Source organism: Leptonychotes weddellii, chromosome 15, assembly GCF_054177405.1.
Source record: "Leptonychotes weddellii isolate Sample4059 chromosome 15, ASM5417740v2, whole genome shotgun sequence".
NCBI classification, from domain to species: domain Eukaryota; kingdom Metazoa; phylum Chordata; class Mammalia; order Carnivora; family Phocidae; genus Leptonychotes; species Leptonychotes weddellii.
Window position 1 is genome coordinate 12383401 of NC_138383.1, and position 22889 is coordinate 12406289.

A 22889-nucleotide genomic window follows, 5' to 3' on the forward strand; every position below is an offset into this window, starting at 1 on the left:
TTATGTTAATCCCCATACATTACATCATTAGTTCTAGATGAAGTGTTCCATGATTCATTGTTTGTGCACAACACCCCGTGCTCCATGCAGAACGTGCCCTCTTTGATACCCATCACCAGGCTAACCCATCCTCCCACCCCCTCCCCTCTAGGACCCCCAGCCTGTTTTTCAGAGTCCATCGTCTCTCATGGTTCGTCTGGAAACATTTTTATTTGTCACAACTGGGAGGTCGCGGAAGGGGGGCACGGACACTGCTGGCATCTAGTGGGTAGAGGTCAGGGGTGCTGTTCAACATCCTACAATGCTCAGGAAAGCCCCCCCACGGCGAAGAATTATCTGGTTCCAAATAGTAACAGTGCCAAGATTGGGAAACCCGGCCCTGGACGTAAGTGGATATAGTCACTGCAACCTCCTCATGTATCTCTGAGGCCTCCCTCAATTACAAACGACCTGGATAAGGAGGCCCCGTTAGGCAGAATCTGAACTGGTCTCAGGTTAAGAGTGTTTACTGACTCCATAAAGAGCGTCCGGAACGGAAACCTAAACGGTCCCTCCGTTAGAAGCTTCTGGCACTTTGCTATCCAGATTATCACCAGATTCGCCCTGGTATCTAATCTCTCTTTGCAATTTATGCTCATTTGGGAATATCTTTTGGCACCGGGAGGTACTGAATATCATTAGGCCAAATGTGGTCTAAATGGAGTCTAATTTCATTTTCTCAACAGGGATCAGAATTATGATGATCTTCACTAGCATCTTGATTTTAGCTGTTCTATCCACCAACTCGTGCAGGATAACGCAGCGCTATAATCAATCACCTTTTGGACTTAAAACATTCCCCCAGCAGAAGGACAGCCCCTCTGAGCTCCCTTCACTCGGGCTCTTCTCCTCCACGGGGTCCCTGCAACCTGCCGCCGTCTGTGCTGAGATTAGGCTCAAATACCGTCAGCCCACTTACGTGACTTTTAAAAAGGACTAATCTACCTCTTACAACCTCATTTTCCACGGGTCCAGGAGCGATATTCTGACCTTTGATTTCACACCTGGCATTTGATGATTATTTAATAATAATCAGTTGTATCTACCCAGTGACCTGTGAGGTCTTTACATTTCTTCTCCAGCTGCTGTGATTTATTCACTTACTCTTCTTAATGGCTGTTCTGGCTACTCTTTTAGTTCGGCTCTTAATGTAATTCTTTACATGGCAGCAAAGAGAGGAGCAGAATTTCCAGACGAGAGGCATCACCTGTGAGAAGCACGGCTGCTGGGGCTTCGCCCACAGGGAGTTCCTGGAACTTGGACCCCCACCCCCACTCTCCCTACTTAGAAGGGCAGTTTGCGTTGGGGTTCCGGGAAAAGGGGGCCTCCTCTGTGTCGGTTCTTGGAAGGCTCTGCTTGGAGAGCATGGTGGTAACAACGCGGCTCGCATGCGGAGAAGCACCCAGGGACGGGAGCAGGCCACATGTGTCAACAGCGTTGGTCAGGAGTGAGGTGGGGCCAAGGTGGCACATGCCTGACTGGATGCTCTGGCTCTTTAAGATCCAGCCAAGAGGCGTACATTCTGTTCCTGGGAGTTCCCATGGGAGAAGGTGAATGAGGGAGCAGAAGGGAGGGATCCTGGCAGCATAAGAACCTCTGGCATGTTCTTAAGGACTGAGATGAGAACAGAACAGAATAGCATGGACTGAAAGGTATGTTTGGAAGAAGTCCCTTACATGCTCGACTCCTCCAGTACATAAAATACTATCAATTAATCAATTTCACGTATTTAATATTATATTCAATATTTACATATTGAATATTCACATAGAATATGTAAGACTAAATATTCTTTTTTTTTTTTTTTAAGAGAGAGAGAGAGCACACATGAGTGGGAGAGGGCAGAGAGGGAGGGAGGAGCAGAGGGAGAGGGGGAAAGAGAATCCTAAGGAAGCAGCAAGCTCCCTGCCCAGCGAGGAGCCAGACACGGGGCTCGATCTCACAACCCTGAGATCATGACGTGAGCCGAAATCAAAGAGTTGGACACTTAACCGACTGAGCCACCCAGGCGCCCCTGTAAGATTAAATATTCTAAACTACTTGATATTCGTATACATTACGGCTATTGTGCACGGTCCCTCCCAACTAGAAGGAAAGATGCCCCAGGACAGGGATCTCTGTTCTGCTCACTGCTGCATGCCCAGCACCTACAACAGTGCCTGGCACACGGCAGAAACAATAAATATTTCCTGAACGAACAACAGTTGGCTCTGGATATTCAATAACGACCATAAGATTCTTTGAAAAGAGCAAGGGAATAAGCTCTCAAGGTCAGAATCTTTGACAATTTCTCTGTGACCTGTGGCCTCGGCAGTGGGCTCTCCCCCTACCACACAAGCTCTGGGCACTGAGCTCTTTACTTTGGGCAAGATCTAAGAAATGAGATTAACTTGCTTGGCAGATCTGGAAGACCTGGGAGAAAAGAAAGAGGAAACGTGAGAGAAGGCCCCAAGGCCGGCCACAGAGCTGGACCGATGAGCTGGTAGGTAGAGTGACTAGCCGGTGGCTGGGCTTGTCCAGCCAAACCCCATTCGTAGCTTAGAGACGCTGTACCCCCTCCTGCCCAAGGACACAGAGGCCAGGAGACGCTGCCCTGGGAGGCAGGAGCCATGTAACAGGAGAAATGTTGTCTTCATGCAAATCGATTCAGGCATTAGGCGGAATCACCGTTATAAGCTGGCAACCCTCCGTGACTGGCAGCTGCTCGCACAGCCTAATTAATCCAGCAGCCGTGGTGGGGAAGAACAGGACACTTCATGACTGAAAAACAAGCCTAAAAATAGGCTCCATCTTTTCTCCACTGCCCCTCCACCCTCACCCCTGCTTCCCACCCCTCATGGGCTTCATGGGGAGGCATCAGAGAGATGCTGCGGATGAGGAGAAGAAAGCCAGGGGACCAAAGAAGAGCCCCATCCTCGCGTGATTCTGGGCGACGGGTTTTATTTAGAATTGCTATTCCAGAGATTGATGAGTACCTTGCCTCCTTTCCCTGGATGCCAACTGGAACTGGGATTTTTTAAGGCAAGCCAAGAAACACCACTTATTTGGTTAACTGAGCTGGATCGAAGGCCCAAGGACAACCACCAAATGCACTAACATATTAGAACTAACGTGACGTTCCAAGCGTATTAGGCAGCCACCAAAATGTACTGTGCACCCAGCAGCGTATCAGATGCCGTAGGGAGGCCCCGAGCACAGAGCACCCCCACAGTCGCTGGGAGATGAGAGGCAAGCAATCAAAGGATGAGCGGCATTTTAAAAAGGCATGATACCCACTTTAAAAATGGGCAAAGGATATCGGTAGACATGTCTCCAAAGAAGACATACGAATGGCCAACGGGCACAAGAAGAGACGCTCCACACTCATTAGTCAGGAGGGAAAAACCAATTGAAAATGAGATGCCACTTCACACCCACTAGGATGGCTAGAATCTAAAAGACAGACAATAGCAAGTGTCAGTGATTATGTGGAGAAATTGGAATCCTCACACATTGCTGGAGGGAATGCAAAATGCAGCCGCTTCGGAGAACAGTCTGGAATTCCTTTGCTGCCCCACTCATTGGTAGCCCGAGCCTGGACTGGAAACTCAATGGGATGCCTTATGGCTGGGATTTTGGAATAAGTGATAGAAAGAAAAAAGGGGACAATTTGGACCGATCCACGGCAGTTGTGGTGATGATGGAGAAATGGAGCGGTCTGTTTGCTGCCCTTGGCCCACTGGAGCTGCCCTGATAGCCGTCCCTTCTCGAGCCTGCAGATAATTCTGTGGGTCACTCAATCCTTCCATGAAATGTCCTTTCCACTCAAGTCAGACTCAGAGAGAAGGCTCTGCCTACAAAGGCTTTGAGTAACTCCAGTCTCTAACAGATGCTTTGGGTAAGAGAGTGATAAACCAATCTCTAAATGTGATTCGGCTTCCCATATAGATTGATGTGAGGAAGAAATTCCGCTCTCCACTCACTTTTTGCCAGCTCATGAATTCAGGTTCACAGGCCAATGATATTTCTTGGTGTAAATTAGTAAATGGGCACTAGGGCATCTTAGCTAATGCCAGTTCAACTCTCAGAACCGACTTCTCTGTGGCCGGTAAAGGGGTCAACAAGATGCCACCCACAGAGGCAGAAGGATTCTCTGGAGCTGAAGACATCTGAGAATCAACAGTTGCAGAAAGATGCTTTTACTGAACTCCCCTTATCTGCATAAGAGCAGAGCCTCCTGAAAGAATTCAACGGTCATAAATGCATAAATGCCCCCCCCAGGAGTTTCACAACCAAAGAAGACTGACTCCTCTCACTAGAGATGAGAAGGAAGCACCAAGATAAGAAACTGCCTAAACAGACACTATCACAAAACTATCTCCTCTTCATCCACCTAAAGCCCTGTTTATTTTTCATAAAAGCCATTTGTTTTTCCAGAAGTACCTTTTCTCCTCCTCCCTATTAAAATGGTATTTATATAAGCCCTAAATTCTAATTGCCTATTTGAGTCTCGTTTTTTCTGACGCTCCCCACGTTCATCAGCAAATCAAACTTGGTCTTTTCTCCCGGTCATCTGTCGGTTTCAGTTTAATTTGCAGGCCCCACTGACAGAGCCTAAATGGGCTGAGGGAAAGCTTTTCCTCCCTGACACCACACACAAGATGCACAGATGGATTCACAAATGCTAGAGCCAGTCAGCCTGGACCCTACTCTGATCAGAAGGCAAGGGCCATGTCTTACTTATTAAGGGATTCTCTCCAATTCCAGAACAATTTGTTATACATTGTAAGGTTCAATAAATACCCATGTAATGAATTTCAATTATGAAGGAGCCTTGCCAACATGGCAGTTCCAAGACCTGTGCATGCAGGGCATGATTAATGCAAAGTGGCTTCAGCCTGTGAGTATCAAAGTAATGGATTTGGTTTTCTTTTATGATTATAGAAATCTGTCTTATTATTTTATAGTATGTCACATACACATTTTTTTTCTTTTTCTCTTAGTATAAAGCCATAATCTCCCTGGTTCTAAGATATGAGCCACACTCTTCCAAATATTCCAAGAGCCTTTTAAATTATAAAATGATGGACCTGGTTCAGACTTGTGCAAAGGGAATCAAAGATACTTTTCTCCTGGGCTTCATTGGTCATTCATTTATGTCTGCTGGAGGTAAGTCAGGATAATGTCTTCAACTTCCTTTGAGCATAGAAAATTAGGGTTGAAAAGGATCTGAAAGGATGCCTAGTTTAACCACCTATTTGATATTTGAATCTGCTCAAGGACAGCCCGATAAGTGGGTGCTCTGCTCATGTAATTGACTGCAAGGCACCTCAGTGTGTTTGCACGTGGCTCACATACTTAACATTTCTTCCTTCTACTGAACCTAGCCCTTCCTCCTGGCATTCTCTCTCTTGGTCTTGGTCCAACCGGTCCTTTTGAGGTCTTATAGAATACACAGGTCTAATTCTTTTCCCACCTGCCCACACCATTACACACTCTGGGTCCAGCTTTTCTAGGTTAAATGTCCTTGGTTTCTTCGGTCATTCTTCATATCACTTGGTGGCTTTCTAATCTTAAAATCCATAGTAACAATTTTAGAAATATTGAGTAAGTAGAAGGGACTTGCCCTGCCAGATTATCAAGGCTCTTTATAAAGCTATAATAATTTATATTCTCAAATTCTATTTTTTAAATTTTTATTTTTTTAAGATTTTATTTATTTATTTGAGAGACAGCGAGAGAGCACAAACAGGGGGAGCAGGAGAGAGAGAGAGAGAAGCAGGCTCCCTGCTGCGCAGGGAGCCCGACATGGGGTGTGATCCCAGGACCCTGGTATCATGACCTGAGCCGAAGGCAGACGCTTAACCAGCTGAGCCACCCAGGCGCCCCTCAATTTCTTTGTTTCTTATTACCTCTAGCTCCTCCCCTCTTTCTTGGGTTCAATTTCCTTTCACTTCAAGTACAACCTTTAGTAGTTCTTTCAACATGTGCCTCTGAGTGGTAACCTCTCTCGGTACTCGACTGTCAAGAATGATTTTTGTGCATGATTCTCAGCTCCCCCTCCCCTTTCGGAGGGGCCCAAAGCCACATTTCCTGTCCCTTTACAGGCATGACATCCCCCTACATGTCAGTTCTGACCTATCCCAGCTTCCTGAGCATTAGCTCATCTGCTTTCCATTCTGGTTTGTGTTTCCTCTTTATTTCTCGTACCTAAGGATTTCCCTTTCTTTGTTTTGAGCTCAGCTTTATATTGTTATATTTCATCCTGTGTTTGTCATAGGAGGTGGGGGGGAGGGTCCACATTAATCTTTTTAGTTTCTATTACTGGAAGTCCAGATATTCTATTTATAACAAATTTCCCTCTTACTAATGTTTATTATTCTCCTTTAAAGTAAACATCATATATTTTGATAGAGAAAACAGACATGACAGAGACAGCTGGACACTTCTTACTCTGTTTCAGGAATAGATATAAAGTTTTCTAAAAAAAATTTTTTTTAATTTGGTACATAGGGAACATTCCCTAAGTAATAATTTGGGAAAAGGCAATCATCTGCCAAGAAATGGAATTTCCCATTGGTCTCTATCCATTTTCTTACATCACCCTCACTTCTGTTTGCTCTACAGAGGTGATTCCTACTCAATATTTGATTTTCACCCTCCACGCTAAGAATGACAAAGCAGCATCTTGAGAAACTGGTCTCTGCAAGGAAGTCATCCTCAGGCCAGTCCCAGAGCTCAGCTACTCTTGCAAATCAGCAGCTGGCTGGAGGCTGAACTGGTTCCAAATCCTGGGAATTCACAGCTCCTAATAATAGATGAATAAGATCAATCTCATTTGCATTTCATCGTGACTCAGGAATTCCCTGATACTGCATCCCTGAGTAGATTAAAACAAGTCAGTTTAATCAGCCCAAGGCCTTTGCTGTCAGGATATCGGCTTGAGAGATTTCCATACACCCTAGTGACAGGACCCAAATGCTCCCATCAAGAAGGAATAGTCCATGTCAGCCTGCTGGAGGGTGGAGGCCGTGCGAGCATGGCAGAATCCCAGTACAGCTCCTCTCAGAAATGTCTCATGGTCAAGGCACAGAGAATGGATAAATATTCACGAGCATCAGCAAATAAATGGAGGCACTGTCCAATTATTATGTTGGAAATGCATTCTGAATAATCACATATGGGCCAAGAGGAGAAGCCGTAGGTGAGGGTAAAGAGTCTTCATAGAAATGATAGCAAAGACCAAACCAGTCACAAACTGGTTCACTGGAGCAGACAGTTCACTTCAATAAAATGTATTTCATGTGACTCTACAAATGTCCTGACCTGGAAGAGAAGAACAGAGGAAGATGGGCTGGAAGGGGGTAGAGGGCGGGGAGAAGATCAGAAGCTCCAATAATCAACCGCCATTAATGGTAAGAAAACAGCAAGAGAGTAAAGGATATACTTTGCAAAGCATAAATGGCAGTCCTGATGAGTGGTGTTGGTTCATAATCCTTGTTTCCTTACCCTTCCAAAGGAGCAATGACAACCTCTACCTTGGGAAGGCTGGCTCCCCTTGAGAAATCGAAACCACCTCAGCACTGCATTTCACTTTGGTTACAGGTGGCCCGTCACTGTGTCAGTTCCCTTTGCGAACAGCTAAGTGGCCACTCGGCAGTCAGTGGAATGCTTACCAAGTCAAGACCCCAGTGGCACACCGCCATCTTTGACACTTCTCTACAACAAAGCCATCTCTTTCCCACTGCGGACACTGAACCAGGGGGGAAGACAAAGTCCTGTATTCCTTAAGACCAGATTTCATCTTAACATGTCATCCAAGGGGTAGGAAAGGTAAGAGGAAACGTCCTCCTACTGAAAATGCAATTGAGGACGATTTTGCGGAAGGCAGGGGATTCTGGTTTTGGAAGCAACCAGATTGGTGGATGGAGACAGGCAGATGTAATGACTTTCCAAGTCACCTTTTTATGCCAGACACGGTCTCCACCGCAGCAGTAGGGTGGGCTGGAAGGCTCCTGCATGGCAGGAGAGCCCAAAGGCCGATGGCCAGCTGCCATGACTCACCTGTTGAGATACACCCGCTTCTCGGTGAACTGCCCGTTGCCATGGTGAGGATCCTCAAAGGGTTCATTCTGGACGACCTCCACCCCTTCTCCTCGGTCGCTCTGTTCATGGCTGTGCTTGCTGATCATGTACAGCTGTCCGATTTTGTACTACAAAACAGACAGTGACAGAGAGGTCAGCCCCACAGCTTGCCTTCGAAAACACGCCCCCCCGCCCCCCGCCCCCCCCGCCCTTCAACCGTGCAGCAAGCAATGACAGTCAGCACTTTCTGCCAGAAAAAGAAGGCAGACACATGGGCCTGGTGTTATTTTTCCTCCGGAGCGAGGAGGAGAACCAGTTGTGAGTCGAGTGTAGATACGGCATGTTCCCGTGAACAGTCTGCATCGTCGGGGTGATGCTTGCCGGGGTGGCTGGCAGACTCAGGGCTGGCAGCCCCCCAACCCATGGGCAGCAGCAGGAAGGCTGGAGTAGTGGAGGCCCCCATCCCATTCTGGCCCTACGGGGTTAAATGGTGCTAAAGTCCTATTTTGTTTGGCAACAAACAGGCCAGGATGTGTTATTTCTACCCCTTTTCTGCCTCCTTAACGTAACTGCACTGCCGGGCACAAGGGGTCATCTGTATCTTCCGTCACCTCTCTCCAACTCTCCTGAAGTTCTCTGTCCCCTAGAATAGCAGTTCTCAAGGGTGGCTGGACATCAGAATCACCTGGAAGCTTCAATGAACTCCAGCTGAACTCCCACCATGAATAGAACGTGTATTCTCCAGACTGACTCCACGATGACAAAAGTCTACGGCGTCTTTAACTCCTTTCTGCCCAATTCCACCCACAGTGTAGAGCCTTCCAGCCCGAGGTCCCAGAAGCCACATGTACTTACAGGAAAATAATATGGAGCAACAGACAATGTGAACATTCTCTGTCCTGTCTGCATTTTTGAGCTGTTCTACTCTCCCTCCTGCCTCTCTGACAACCCCAGGGCCCACAGGCATGTCTTCCCCCAGTGAACTTTCAGAGTGGCAAAACTAATTTGATGGAGAAAATAAAGAGGCAGAGAGAGAGGAAGGAGGGAGTAAAATGACTTTTGCAAGAGGGAGGTCTGCTCAGAGCCAGGAGGCGAAACGATGCCCCCCTGCTGTTGTCCTTCCGTCAGATTTGGTGTGAAGGAACACACACACTGTGTCACATCAGCAAGGCCCCTGGGAAGGGGAAAAGGGGCCTGAGTCTGCAACAAAATAACGATGGGTTGTTCTGGATTGTTTCCCAAAGAGCTCAGGCCAGCAGGGATATAGGTCTCCTGTCTGTGCACAAGAGAGAAAAATAGATTTTATGTTATTTTATTTTTGAGAGAGAGAGAACATGAGGAACAGATTTTCAATTAAGGGGGCAGGTGAAATGGACAAATCAACAATGCAGTCAGTTCTAAGACTGAGAGGACACACAACTCCAAAGGTCCCTCTTACATTGTGAGGCAGGTGCAGGGAGGGGAGTGTGACGGAAATCCAAAAGCCTCTGTCTGGTCTGAGGGCAGCCCTAGGACCCGGCCAGGCCCAGTAACCATGGTATAACCAATATAAGCAGCAGGCTCGGGTCTTCTCAACAGACAGTGCTACCTGTCCCACACCCCTCCCCAGAATGATCTGCACCTGAAGTGCTTCTAACGTGAGTGTGTACGTGTGTGCACATGCATGCATGTGCTGTGCACACTCTGGGGAAGAGGGCGTGCTGAGGATAAGAGCAGGAAATGGAGAGGGAGAAATCAAAGGTAAAATCTATCTTTGAATTTATTTTCAATCAGAAGTTTGACCAGCTTCCCCTTAGTAAGTCTGGCTCCTACTTTTGCTCATAAAGACTACCCAGGACTCTTTCAAGAAGGAAGACAGTGGGGTGCCTGGGTGGCTCAGTCAGTTAAGTGCCCGACTCTTGGTTTTGGCTCAGGTCATGATCCCGGGGTCCTGAGATGAAGCCCCATGTCGGGCTCTGCGCTGAGCATGGAGCCTGCTTGAGATTCTCTCTCTCACTCTCCCTCTGCCCCTCCCTCCCTCCACTCATACTCTCTCAAAAAAAAAAAAAAAGAAAGAATTTTAAGAAGAAGGAAGACAGTAAGAAAAAGTTTACAGATCAGGGATTCTTGAGATACACCTGTGAGATCACACTCCAACTTATGCAGATGGGCACAGGAGCCTCTAAGAGGAAGGATGCTCAGCTGCCTGCACCAGCAATTGCTTTGTACTTGGGTGTTCAAAAACAAGTGTTGGCCTACAATGGAATACTATTTAGCCATTAAAAGGAATGAAGTTCCCATACTGATACTGCTTAGTGGGTGTTATGGGTTGAACTGTGTTTCCCCAAAATCCTATGTTGAATCCCAGTATCTCAAAGGGTGACCTTGTTTGGAGACGGAGTCTTTACAAAGGTCATCAAGTTAAAATGAAGTCATTAGGGTGGGCACTAATCAATAGGACTGGTGTCCTTACCCACAGGGGCAAGCTGAACACAGAGACACAGATGGAAGGAAGACAGCATGGTGCGGCACAGGGAGCCGACAGCCATCTCTAAGCCAAGGACTGATGGACTAGCTCTTTCCCTTACAGCCTTCAGAGGGAACCAGCTCTGCCTGCTGACCCCCTGGTCCTGGCCTTCCGGCATCCACAACCATGAGGCTATCAAATTCCGGTTGTTCAATCACCCAGCCTGTGGTGCGTTGCTTTGGCGGTCCCAGCAAACGAATACAACGGGCATGGGGCTTCCTTTGGAGGTGATGAAAGGGTTCTGGTTCTGGTTCTGGAGAGAGGGAACGTACCAGGTGCCACTGACCTGACCTTAACATGATGAATTTTATGGGCTGTGATTTTCGCCTCAACTTTTTGTTTTTAAAGTGTTGACTCTACTTCTGACGCAGATACCCCTAAAACCAAAATCCCATCAAGGGCTTTAGTGGGGGCGGGGGGGGGCGGTTGGCAGAAGGGATAGGTCTACCACCGGACCGTCTTTAGCAGCTGCAGCCCACTCATATATGAAGGATGTATGGCATCAAGGACAATGCATGACCCAGAAGGACCATTAGCCAGATGAGAGTCAGCCCTGGGCTTCCTCAAGTGCTTCCTGCTCTGTGGAAAAGGGAACGGGCGAGGCAGCCGGCAGCTGATTCACCAGTGGCCGCTCAGCCTCATTGATCATTCCAGAGGCTTCTGAATGAGCCAGTGCGCGGCGGATGCCTGCCTGAGCTCACCGAGGTAACGTCAGTCCGGGGGCGGCCGCCAGACGCTGGATGCAATAACGTAGGCACGACCGGGGGTGGCGGGACACCCAAGGCCAGACTCGGGGATGGTCAAGGGCTCGGCAGCTGTCACTTCTTTCCCTCCCAAGCACGTCAGGCCTGCTCTGCTGGTTGTGGCCATCTGAGCGGGGGCCATCCAGAAACAGAGGTTTTGTTCTTGTTTTTAAACCGCAAATCAACTCGCAGACGCATGCAGTAGGCAGTTTCTCGGGGACAGGGTAGAGGGCAGGACAGAGATAGTGGTTGAACCATCTATCTCAAAATCACCAGGGGTACTCCTCAAAATGTTGGATCCCAGGCCATCCAGACCCTGGGGGAGAGGGAAGCTAGGGACCTGGCTGAAACGCACACTAAATGCTGAGAGCCACCAGGGCCGAGGCGCTGAAGGCATTCATCAGCACCTGCTCAGCACCTCATGGTGCCCAAGCCAAAATGTTCCACCTTTGGGGGGCCTGGCTTTTCTTTCCTCTTTAATACTCGTTTTTTTGCAAAGCTCTGTCCCTAGTTTAGTGAAGATACCACATTCCTCATCACCGTCTCTAAACAAACTTGTATGGCAAAGGAAGGCTGACAAACGCAAAGATTCTGAAGGGCTCGTCAGACTTGGAAGCCAGAGGGGCACCCGGGTGGCTCAGTCGGTTAAGCGTCTGCCTTCAGCTCGGGTCATGGTCTCCGGGTCCTGGGATGGAGCCTCCGAGTTGGGCTCCCCGCTCAGCAGGGAGTCTGCTTCTCCCTCTGCCGCTCGCCCTACTTGTGCTCACTCACTCTCTCTCTCTCTCAAATAAATAAAATCTTAAAAAAAACAAAAAAGACCTTGAAGCCAAAGAACGAATAACAAACAGATCCGATGACTTCACGCTCACAACGACCTCCAAATGAGGAGACTGAATCTCAGACAGGGGCAACTTTCTCCAGGCCGTGTGGTAGAGCTGGGATTTGAACACCACGGGGTCTGTACTGTTTGTTCTCTACCCAATTTCCGCCCTTATTTCTCTGACAGGTGAATCGCTTTCACAAATCTAGGCCTCACTATGATTTTGAAAAACGGGATAGTTGGGAGCCACTGCCTCTGAACTTTGCTATTTCAGAAGCCGAAGCGACCGAAGTCTGAGATCATGTGAAAGATCAAAGTTGTTGAAACTGTGCCCACATATGGAAGAGTGGAGCAATTATGCTCTAACTTTGTAAAATCGATTGTTATAATTCCAGAGTTTGGGTAATCATCATTACAGGCAATCACGATTAGAGACAGCTCCACGCTGCAGGGCTGAGCCTCCGTGTGAGCCGTCATCAGAACAGCTACCCCAAATAATTATCTCCGCAGTCAAAAAACATCATGGGGATTCAGATCTTTCCCACTTGCACACAGCGCTGCATGTCTGATAGAGCTGCAAAATTGGAGGGAAGGCACAGTTTCATAAATGTGCCTGGGGAAGCCGAGCATTTTCATCAGTTGGTACAACTGCAAACTCTACGACTGGGGACAATCCAGTTACTCAACACAGTTCAACCTCGGGGTGTCTGGGTGGCTCCGTCGGTTAAGCACCCGGCTCTTCATTCCAGCTCAGGTTGTGATCTCAGTCGTGAGATCCGAGCTCCGTGTTGGGCTCTGCGCTCAGCGGGGAGTCCGCTTAAATTCTCTTTCCCTCTGGCCCTCCACCCCCCACTCTCTCTCAAATAAATCTTTTAAAAAAATACAGTTCAACCTCAACCCTTGATTTTAGAAAAGGTGACCCTAAGACAGAACTCCTGAGTATATGGTTTATTAATCGAGCACCACGCCAAACTGAAACATCATCCCTGCCACAAGTATTGGACCCAAAGTGTTAGGCTCAACAGAACCCCAAACTATGACTGATTTTCACTTAATTGCCCCACCCCAAGTGCTGAGCTTCCGAGATCTCTGTGAGGCCAGGCTCTCATATTTCCCCACCCTAAAGAACCAAGGTGGGGGGGGGTCATCTTCCTTCCAATCAATCCCTGTGTCCTCCCTCCCTGTCCCCTTTCTCTGCCTCCATTGGTCCCAATACCATTTCTAAACATCAGGATGTCAAACGTGGAGGCAATGCTTTCTAATAAACATGACCGACTCTGGCTGGAGTTATTCCCAAAGACAGGACTCAGGACACCCAAAGCCCCAGCCCCGGAATCAAAATGTACATCTCCTTTTGCTCTTACCATCAAAATGGGTGGATGCCACACAACCTAATAACCACGAGAGACATCTGTCCCTCTGACTTAACACGATAGCATGTATTTTTCCATCTGTGAAGTGGGCGTGATTCCTGCCTGTCTCTCTATGGCTGTGTGGATGGAGGAACAAGCAGGAGGTGATACAATTTGGCACTCTTTGAAGTTTGCCACATTATTCACACCACTATTCATGCTTCGGTCAAAACTCTTCCAGCTTTCTTCACTCTCAATACATGGGCTCACAGCCCACGGAAGCAGTTGCCTCATGATGTGCAAAATGCCCACTGAAAAGGGAGTCTGCAATGTTTTATCTTCAGGTGCATTGCAGTCTTCACGCCCCGCGCCGCACGGTGCCAAAATTGTAATTACACACAGGGAAGGAGATACAATGACTCTAGCTTTTAACAACCTCCTCTCAGAAAGCCAGGGGCTAGAGCTATTTTCTGGAACCCATAGCACAGCTTAAGGCACCGGGAGGACAAATGTCCCAGTCCAGTGGTTGGCAAACTATGTGGGTGGATGCTTGTCTCTTATTTTATTTTTATTTTATTTACTTATTTATTTTGGGGTGCTTGTTTTTTACGTAAAGTTTTCATGGAACGCAGCTCTGCCCATTCATTCTGTGGCTACTTTCACCATAGAGCTGCAGAGTTGAGACTGTATGGCCTGCAAAGTTAAAAATGTTTACTAGCCGACCCTTTACAGAAAAAGTCTGCTGCCTCCTGTTCTAGGTACTCTAGTCTGGGCCAGCCTTAGCTGTTCACGGAGACACGTGCTATCTGGCACGGTAGCCACATGGCTAGTGGGCATTTGAAACGTGGCCTGCGCTACGGAGGGCCTGAGTTTTAAATTTTCTTTCGTTTTAATTCATTTAAATTTTAAAACTGACACTTGATTCGGCTATTAGAAAACTGTTACATAGGGTGGAAACATCTTGGGTATGTGAATCTACCTTTTGAGCTGGAAATTTTTATGAACTTTAAATTCCAGATCAGATGCCTCCAGTGAAAATTTAGGATCTGACTTGGGATTGCTGTACGTGTAAAATGCACACTGGATTTTGAAGGCTTAGTAACAACAACAGCAACACGTGTTTTTACACATAATCTGTATGTTGATTACATATTGAAATGACAGTATTTTGGATGTATCGAGTAACTGAAATCTTTTCTTAAAATGAACCTCACCTGGGGGGCGCCTCGGTGGCTCAGTCAGTTAAATGTCTGCCTTTGGCTCAGGTCATCATCTCAGGGTCCTGGGATCGGGCCCTGCTTCTGGCTCCCTGCTCAGAACGGGGTCTGCTTGGCAGGGAGTCTGCTTCTCCCTCTGCCCCTGTCCCTGCTTATGCTCCCTCTCTCAAATGAATAAAAATCTTTAAAAAAAAAAAAAAAGTTAACTTCACCTGTTTCTTCTTACTTAAATGCAGCTCCTAGAAAATTTTGAATTACTTATGTGGCTTGCATTTGTGCCTCCCATACTTCTGCAGGACTGTGCTGGTCTAGACCCTAGTCTAGACCAGTGGGGACTGAGAGTCAGGCCATAATGCCACACCAAGACTTTGGAAGCTGGCTGGTCAGGCAAGGGTTTCCATGTGTGTCCGAGCTAACAAGGTAGAGCGCTGACAATTAGGAATACATTTGGAGAAGCTTTCCTTTTCTGAGGACTGGCGATTACCCGGGCTCTGGAGAGGTGATAATTGCTCACAGTGTGCTATGGTGGAAAGCACCGGGGTTTTCAAATCGAAACCTGGAGCCAAAGTCCTGATGCGGCCTTTGATTAGTTCTGTAACCTTAGATAATTTATTTATCTGAGCCACAGTTTCTGATCATTAAAATGGGACCAACAAAATACCTCACAGGACATGGTGAGAATCAAGTGAGAAACAACTTACAAATTAAAATGCTTTGTCAAATATAAAATTGTACACAAAGCGCCATAGCCATGGCTCCTTCTGTTGGGCAACGCAGCGGACTGGGTCTTGAGCTCTGTTGCGCTCATTTCCCTGTTATGCTACTATTCCGTAAGGGACACCCGAACAAGGCATTGCCACACACCTGGGCCACGTGAACCCCAGAGAACACTGGACCATCCGCCCAAGATTATCTTTTCCTTCTGTAAAAATGTGAATAGATGGTAGTCAGATCAAATGCTTCCCCAGTGTAAAAAAGCCTGGGACCCTCCACTTACATGAGGTACCTAGACTAGTCAAGTTCACGGAGATAGAAAGAAGAATGGCGTCTGCCGGTGGGGGAGGGGTATGGGCAGTTGTGACGGGATGATTAAAATGTTCTGGAGACAGCGGTGTCAGTTGCACAACACTAAATGCACTCAATGCCACCAAAATGGTGAAGATGGTCAATTTTATGTAATGTCTATTTCAGCTCAATTATTTTTCTTTATGTTTCTATTTAAATTCCAGTAGAGTCAACGTACAGTGTAATTTTAGTTTAAGGTGTACAATATAGTGATTCAACACTTCTATACAACACCCAGTGTGCTCATCATGACATGTGCACTCCTTCATCCCCATCACCTACTTACTCAGCCCCTCACCCTCATCACAATTCTTAAAAAAGCCTGGGAACGTGTCATTCTTCCGGCTCACCTGCTTTGTACCTCAAGCTAGCCATCTATCGGTGATTCTATTTTTATCGTTATGGAAAAAAAATTTCTTTTCTGTTATGAAACATTTTTTTAAAGTACAGGGACTTTTACATTTGATGGATCTTTGGTTTGGAAGCTAACTTGAAGGTGTTGAGCTGAGCCGACATCCTGATTCCTGCCACACCAGTTAGTTGTCTGGCTCGTGGTGCCCTAAAGTTAAATGTCTTTAATTGATATTAGCATTCTAGAGCATTCACAGTGCTACTGCTCCCAAGTAACTTTTTTTTTTTTTTTAAAGATTTTATTTATTTATTTGAGAGTGTGCACAAGGACGGGGAGGCACAGACAGAGAGCGAGAAGCAGACTCCCCACTGAGCAAGGAGCCCGATGCGGGGCTCGATCCCATGAACCTGGGATTATGACCTGAGCCGAAGGCAGACGCTTAATCAACCACCCAGGCACCCAGTAACGTGGTTTTGACTATGACACCTTACAAAGACCCTAAGAGAAGGGAAAGAATGATTAACTGAATGCAAATGCATGCTGATCCCACCATCCTCTACACGAGTCAACACAAACACAAGCTCCTTACTGAACATGACTGTTACACTTCACGACCTCGCCCCTCCATTTACTAGTCAGCCTGGAGTTCTGCAATGAATGCTACAGAAAGACCGATGCCAATTTCTTTGGGGAAGGCAACATGTGTTTTTACTTCCAAGGGCTGGGTCTGATTTGGGTTCTGCAAGGACACGACTGCTAACCCCTTAGTCTTTCTGGCTCTCTGATTCGATGTCCAGATTTCTCCATGCAGACAAGGAGGTTTAAAAAAAAAAAAGGTGTAAGGTTCTCGGGTGTTTCGTCAGATCTCTCCCTGCCAGGTCAATAAACCACGAAAACCAATATCCGATCCCACAAAGAAAATACAAACCTGCAGCTCATATTTTCAAGATATCAGTGTTTCATCACATATTTATCTTTTCTCCTGGATTTTTATAAGCAGCCCTCTGAGGTGTCTTGTTTACGTAATAGCCGTGTCATTATGCCAGGGTGCAGGAATGAAAAAGCTGATAAAAAAAGATTCAAGAAGGAGCTGGGTTATGGATAAAAAAAAAAAAAAAATCAAAAAAAAATCTCCCTTTTGTGACAAACTCATATAAACAGCATCATCCACCGATGCTTCAGCTGTCCTAAGTTTTGAACTGAACCGAAGAGAAACAGAGCAATGTAACGCTCAGGACAGGCTTCGTGCTGCTGTAAGCATAACTGTGCCCCTGGTAGACACAACCCCGCAAATCGATTCCAGGACACTTGGTGTAATCTACCTGCCCCAGTACAGGAGGGTGACGGCATTCTTTACAGTGTAGGAAAAGTAAGAGTGCACATTTGATCTGCCGCTTTCAACACTGGCTCTTGGGGGGGGGGGTGCATTCTAGCCCCGAGAATTCATTTGATGGCAATATTGAATAGCCCAACTGATAAGATGCAGCATAGATCAGCTACATTATAAGCATCAGCTAGAGCAGAAGGCATCATCCCCTCATTTATAAAGGAGAAGTTGAACGAATTAGCCATTACCATGTGCCAGGAAGAACCATTAAGAGAGCAAAGACAGGAAAGGCTAGAACTCAACTGAAGACCACAGGGGTAGTTGGCTTTCACAGCAGAATGCGAGATTTCTCCATACAGCGGGTGTGGGGGGACAGTCTTGGTTCTGGAGAGCCTCATCCGTTCCGGTCTGTGCACTGAACAAGCATTCAGGGTGTGCCAGACCCAGCAGACACCGGAAGCAGAACTATGAACAAGACAGAGCTGGTCTCTGGCGCAGGGGAGGGCTTCCATAGGAGTTACGCCATGAAGACATAAGGCTGCAAGCTGCAAGAAACCATTTGCTGAGAAACGTGAAACCCACCGCAACTCAAGTAAATGGAGAGGTTTGGTGACAGGTCTGACCTTTAGAAAGCAATCGAGGCACTTGTGTGGACTATAGAACATAACCCACAGCCAATCACAAGACCAAAAAGGGGGGAAAACAGAAATCGAGCTTTCCGGGGAAAAGTATCCTGCACCATCTCCTTGCTGCCCCCTTGTTAGTGCTCCTCTCCTTAACCTTGGCCTCATACTAACCAAAGATGTCTTCAGGGGAGAGGTCTTTCTACACTGTAGGCAGCAGGGGCTCTCCAGAATTAGGATCCTTCCTGTTTGTGAAGCCTATTATTGCGCCTATCGATCTTTTAGGAAAATGACCATCAGCATCCAGGGAAGCTGTAGTATTGGCTAAAAGTAGAAATACACTTGCAGGAATAATAGCAATTAGTTTTAGTGCCTCTGAGACCTTTTGAGAACAGAAAGGCAACTGAATGCAAGGAGAAGCACTTGCTGCTTCATGTACAATTGAACAATGGGAGTTCTCACTGTTTTGAAAGAGTTATTCAAGCTACTTCATGCCTAGAATAACATTCGAAGGTCACTGAATTCCTCTGCTTGCTTAAGTGCTAGCTGGCCCTGCGAGCTATCCAGCAATGCTGAGAGTTATGACCAGGTTCTATCTGGGGATCTAAGTTTGGAAAGTGCCAGTATCTTTCTTCACCCCACTTTGGAGCGGAGGCCCCGTTTTCACACGCATGATACTTGTAAACCCATAGGTAGCCAGCATTTGTGGGGCATGTGGCTGGTGGCAAGGAAGGAAGGCACCATTCTCTTACAGCAATGGTAGCCTAAGACTGTTTTGTCCTTGGTAAAAAGCAGCAGATAATTGGTTGAAAAAGCAAATAGTTGTCAACTCTTGCACTCCTGAGACCGTTAATGAAGATAGGCAAAACAGAGTAACTTGGGTACAATGGCAGGAATTACTGTATTAACAAATCTATCTTCTGAGCTCCTCTTACATTCTGGACTTATGCTAATGACCTGGAGAAATATTTTATCAACTGGTACTCTGAAGGCCAAGTGGCGGCCCTCTCTTCCCAGCGTCTACAGTTGGCAGCCCATCCGACTCTCTGTGTATCCTCCTAAGGGAAAATAGGGACCCGAGGCAACGCCATGATGAAATCGAAATGTATCGTGTTTTCAAAGGGTTGGGAGAAAAGAGAATGTAGCAGACAAAAGGAGGAACAGGAAGTGTTGCTCTTCAGAGGATTTAAAATTTTTTTTACTGTGGTAAAATATGCATAAGAAAATTGACCATTTTAACTATTTTTAAATGTACAATTCAGGGATGTTAAGTACATTCCCAGTGTTGTTTGACCATGACCACAACCCATTGCCAAACTTTTTCATCATCTCAAAATGAAACTCTGTATACACATTAGACAACAACTTCTAATCCCTCCCAACACCCCCACCCCAGCCAATGACCTCTAATCTCTGAATCTACAGATTTGGCCACTGTAGGTACTTACATAAGTGGAATCACATAGTATGTGTGTGTCCTTTTGTGTCTGGCTTACTTTGTTTGGCATAATGTCCTCAAGGTTCATCCCTGTTATGGCATGTGTCAGAATGCCCTTCCTTTTGAAGGCTAAGTAATATTCCATTGTGTGGATACACCACATTTTGTTGATCCATTCATCTGCAGAGGGATATCTGGCTGGCTTCCACCCTTTGGCTAGAACTCTGAATAACTGTTACAAGCACGGGTGTACAAGTAACTCTTTGAGTCCCCACTTCCAACTCTTTTGAGTTGATACCTAGAAGAGGAATTACTCAGTCAGCTCTAGGTTCTTTCTTGAATCTCTCACTCCTGTACAGCTCATTTTAGGTGGTGTGTGGGCATTCCAGACTCTTCTTCCAAATAAGTACTGAGACAGCCCTGGGACACATGTCAACTGTATGATTTATTTAAACAAGAAATGTCAATCGGCAGACCCTTCTGGTGAAACACGGATGGACTGAGATGGTGGTGATGATTTAGGGTGGTGGAAGGTGTCCTTTGGAAATGCTCCAGTTGCAAATGTAAGATAAACTCAATGCAATAAACTCCTTTAAGTCAAAAAGGCCCCAACACATTCAAACACTTGTGACTCTTTGTAAGCCCTCCACAAAGAGGCAGCCCTGAGTTATTACTCAGGGAGCCTGGTGGTGGGCACAACCTGAAAAGGCACTTCTATTTCTGTGATAGGAGCTATATTCAGTATTATTTTGATGGCCCAGCCAGGAATGTAGTAAATTACAGAATCACAAGGAAGAAGGCAGCAAACAGTCCTGAGAATTGACTTAGAACCACATGTATGGGATTTATATGCAAAGGTTTGGGATAGAAAAGCCATTCTTGGTAATTTGCATTTTTCATTTATTTCTTGTGAATTAAGTCACTTTTTATTCTATTTTAGGTGACAGCAACTCTTGAAAAAGTAATCCTGGAAATGACTTTAAACTCTGCAGTAGACTATATGGATTTTCTCATCCTTTTTTTTTTTTGGAGTACGTAATTTGGTGGTTTTTAGTATATTCACAAGGTTGTGCAACCATCACCACTATCCAGCTCCAGAACATTCTCATCATCCCCAAAAGAAACTCCAGCCCCATTAGCAGTCACTCCCCACTCTCCTTCCTCCCAGCCCCTATCAACCTACTAATGTTTGTTTGTTTATTTATTTATTTATTTATTTATTTTAAAGATTTTATTTATTTGACAGAGAGAGATACAGCGAGAGAGGGAACACAAGCAGGGGGAGTGGGAGAGGGAGAAGCAGGCTCCCCGCCGAGCAAGGAGCCCGATGCGGGGCTCCATCCCAGGACCCTGGGATCACGACCTGAGCCGAAGGCAGACGCTTAACGACTGAGCCACCCAGGCGCCCCTATCAACCTACTAATGTATATTCTGTCTCTACGGATGTGCCTATTCTGGTCATTTTATATAGATGGAATCGTTCAATATGTGGCCTTTTGTGACTGACTTCTTTCATTTAGAATCATGTTTTTAAGATTCATCCATGTTATAGCACGTATCAGTAGTTCCTTCTGGGGCGCCTGGGTGGCTCAGTTGGTTAAGCGACTGCCTTCGGCTCAGGTCATGATCCTGGAGTCCCTGGATCGAGTCCCGCATCGGGCTCCCTGCTCGGCAGGGAGTCTGCTTCTCCCTCTCCCACTCCCCGTTTGTGTTCCCTCTCTCGCTGTGTCTTTCTCTGTCAAATAAATAAAATCTTTAAAAAAAAAAAAAAATAGTTCCTTCTGTTGTTGTTTTTTTTTTTTTAACCAAAAATGTTCCATTGTATGGACATACCACATTTTATTCATTCATTCATCAGTTCATGGGCATTTGGGTTGTTTCTACTTTTTGGCTCATATGAACAATGCTTCTATAAGCATATGTGTACAAGTCTTCATGCGGACATAATGTTTTCAGTTCTCTTGGATAGATACCTAGGGGCGGAATTGCTAGGCCACATGGTAACTCTGCGTTTAACCTTTTTTTTTTTTTAAAGATTTTATTTATTTATTTGAGACAGAGAGAATGAGAGACAGAGAGCATGAGAGGGAGGAGGGCAGACTCCCCGCCGAGCAGGGAGCCCAATGCGGGACTCGATCCCGGGACTCCAGGATCATGACCTGAGCCCAAGGCAGTCGCTTAACCAACTGAGCCACCCAGGCGCCCTCTGCATTTAACCTTTTGAGGAACCGTCAAACTCTCCACAGCAACTGCACCATTTTAAATCCCTACCAACAAGGTGTCACACTTACTTGACAGTTTTCAGTTACCTGTAGAAACAAGATAGTCAAATAAGGGACTTCAAAAGCCAAGAGTAAGCTCTGGGACAAGTGTGGCCTTGTTTGCTTCTGTCACCATATTTTACACTCGGGCACATCCCACAAATACCATGGGCAACCATCCAGCCACACGGCATCTTTTCATTACTCTGCGGGCACAACAAAGAGCTACACTTGACACAACAGATGATTAGAAGCCAAAGTCACAACATCCAAACGTACTAATTATTTAACAGCACAGACCGAACGTGTGTAAGGAGTGAGGAACAGAGCAGCGGGGTGTTTGGTTGTCCAAGAGGGCATCACATGGAAAATAGGGCTTGACCTGATGGCACTTGCTTGGCAAGAATGAAGGGGGGGCGCCTGGGTGGCTCAGATGGTTAAGCGTCTGCCTTCAGCTCAGGTCATGATCCCAGGGTCCTGGGATCGAGTCCCGCATCGGGCTCTCTGCTCCTTGGGAGCCTGCTTCTCCCTCTGCCTCTCTCTCTCTCTCTCTGTCTCTCATGAATAAATAAATAAAATCTTTAAAAAAAAAAAAAAAAGAATGAAGGGGGATGTCACAGCCTACAAACAAATCCTAGATATTTTTCTTGCTCACAGCAAAATGTCACTATTTCCCAGGACCCCGATGATGCACAACAGAAATATTAATAAAAGCTACCACCCCATTCTATCTTCTCAAGGCTACCATGGTTCTAAAGTGTTTATACTTCTTTAATCCTCACAACGACCCTTTGAGGTAGGTATTTTTTTTTTAAGATTTTATTTTTTGGGTACCTGGGTGGCTCAGTCATTAAGCGGCTGCCTTCAGCTCAGGTCATGATCCCAGGGTCCTGGGATCGAGCCCCAAATCGGGCTCCCTGCTCAGCGGGGAGTCTGCTTCTCCCTCTCCCACTCCCCCTGCTTGTGTTCCCTCTTGCTGTGTCTCCGTCAAATAAATAAAATCTTTAAAGATTTTTTTATTTTATTTTATTTATTTGACACAGAGAGAGACAGAGAGAGAGGGAACACAAGCAGGGGGAGTG

The 22889-nt window shown here is 46.4% G+C and overlaps 1 protein-coding gene across 1 annotated transcript in view; it reads right to left on the reverse strand.

Annotated features, from left to right (window-relative positions):
- The window catches only part of PITPNC1 (phosphatidylinositol transfer protein cytoplasmic 1), a 195009-nt gene that overhangs the window by 65947 nt on the left and 106173 nt on the right, over positions 1-22889 (reverse strand). Inside the window, exon 2 of the mRNA XM_081804672.1 lies at positions 8083-8231. Coding sequence (XP_081660798.1) covers positions 8083-8231 — 149 coding nt within the window. The remainder of the gene's footprint in view (positions 1-8082; positions 8232-22889) is intronic.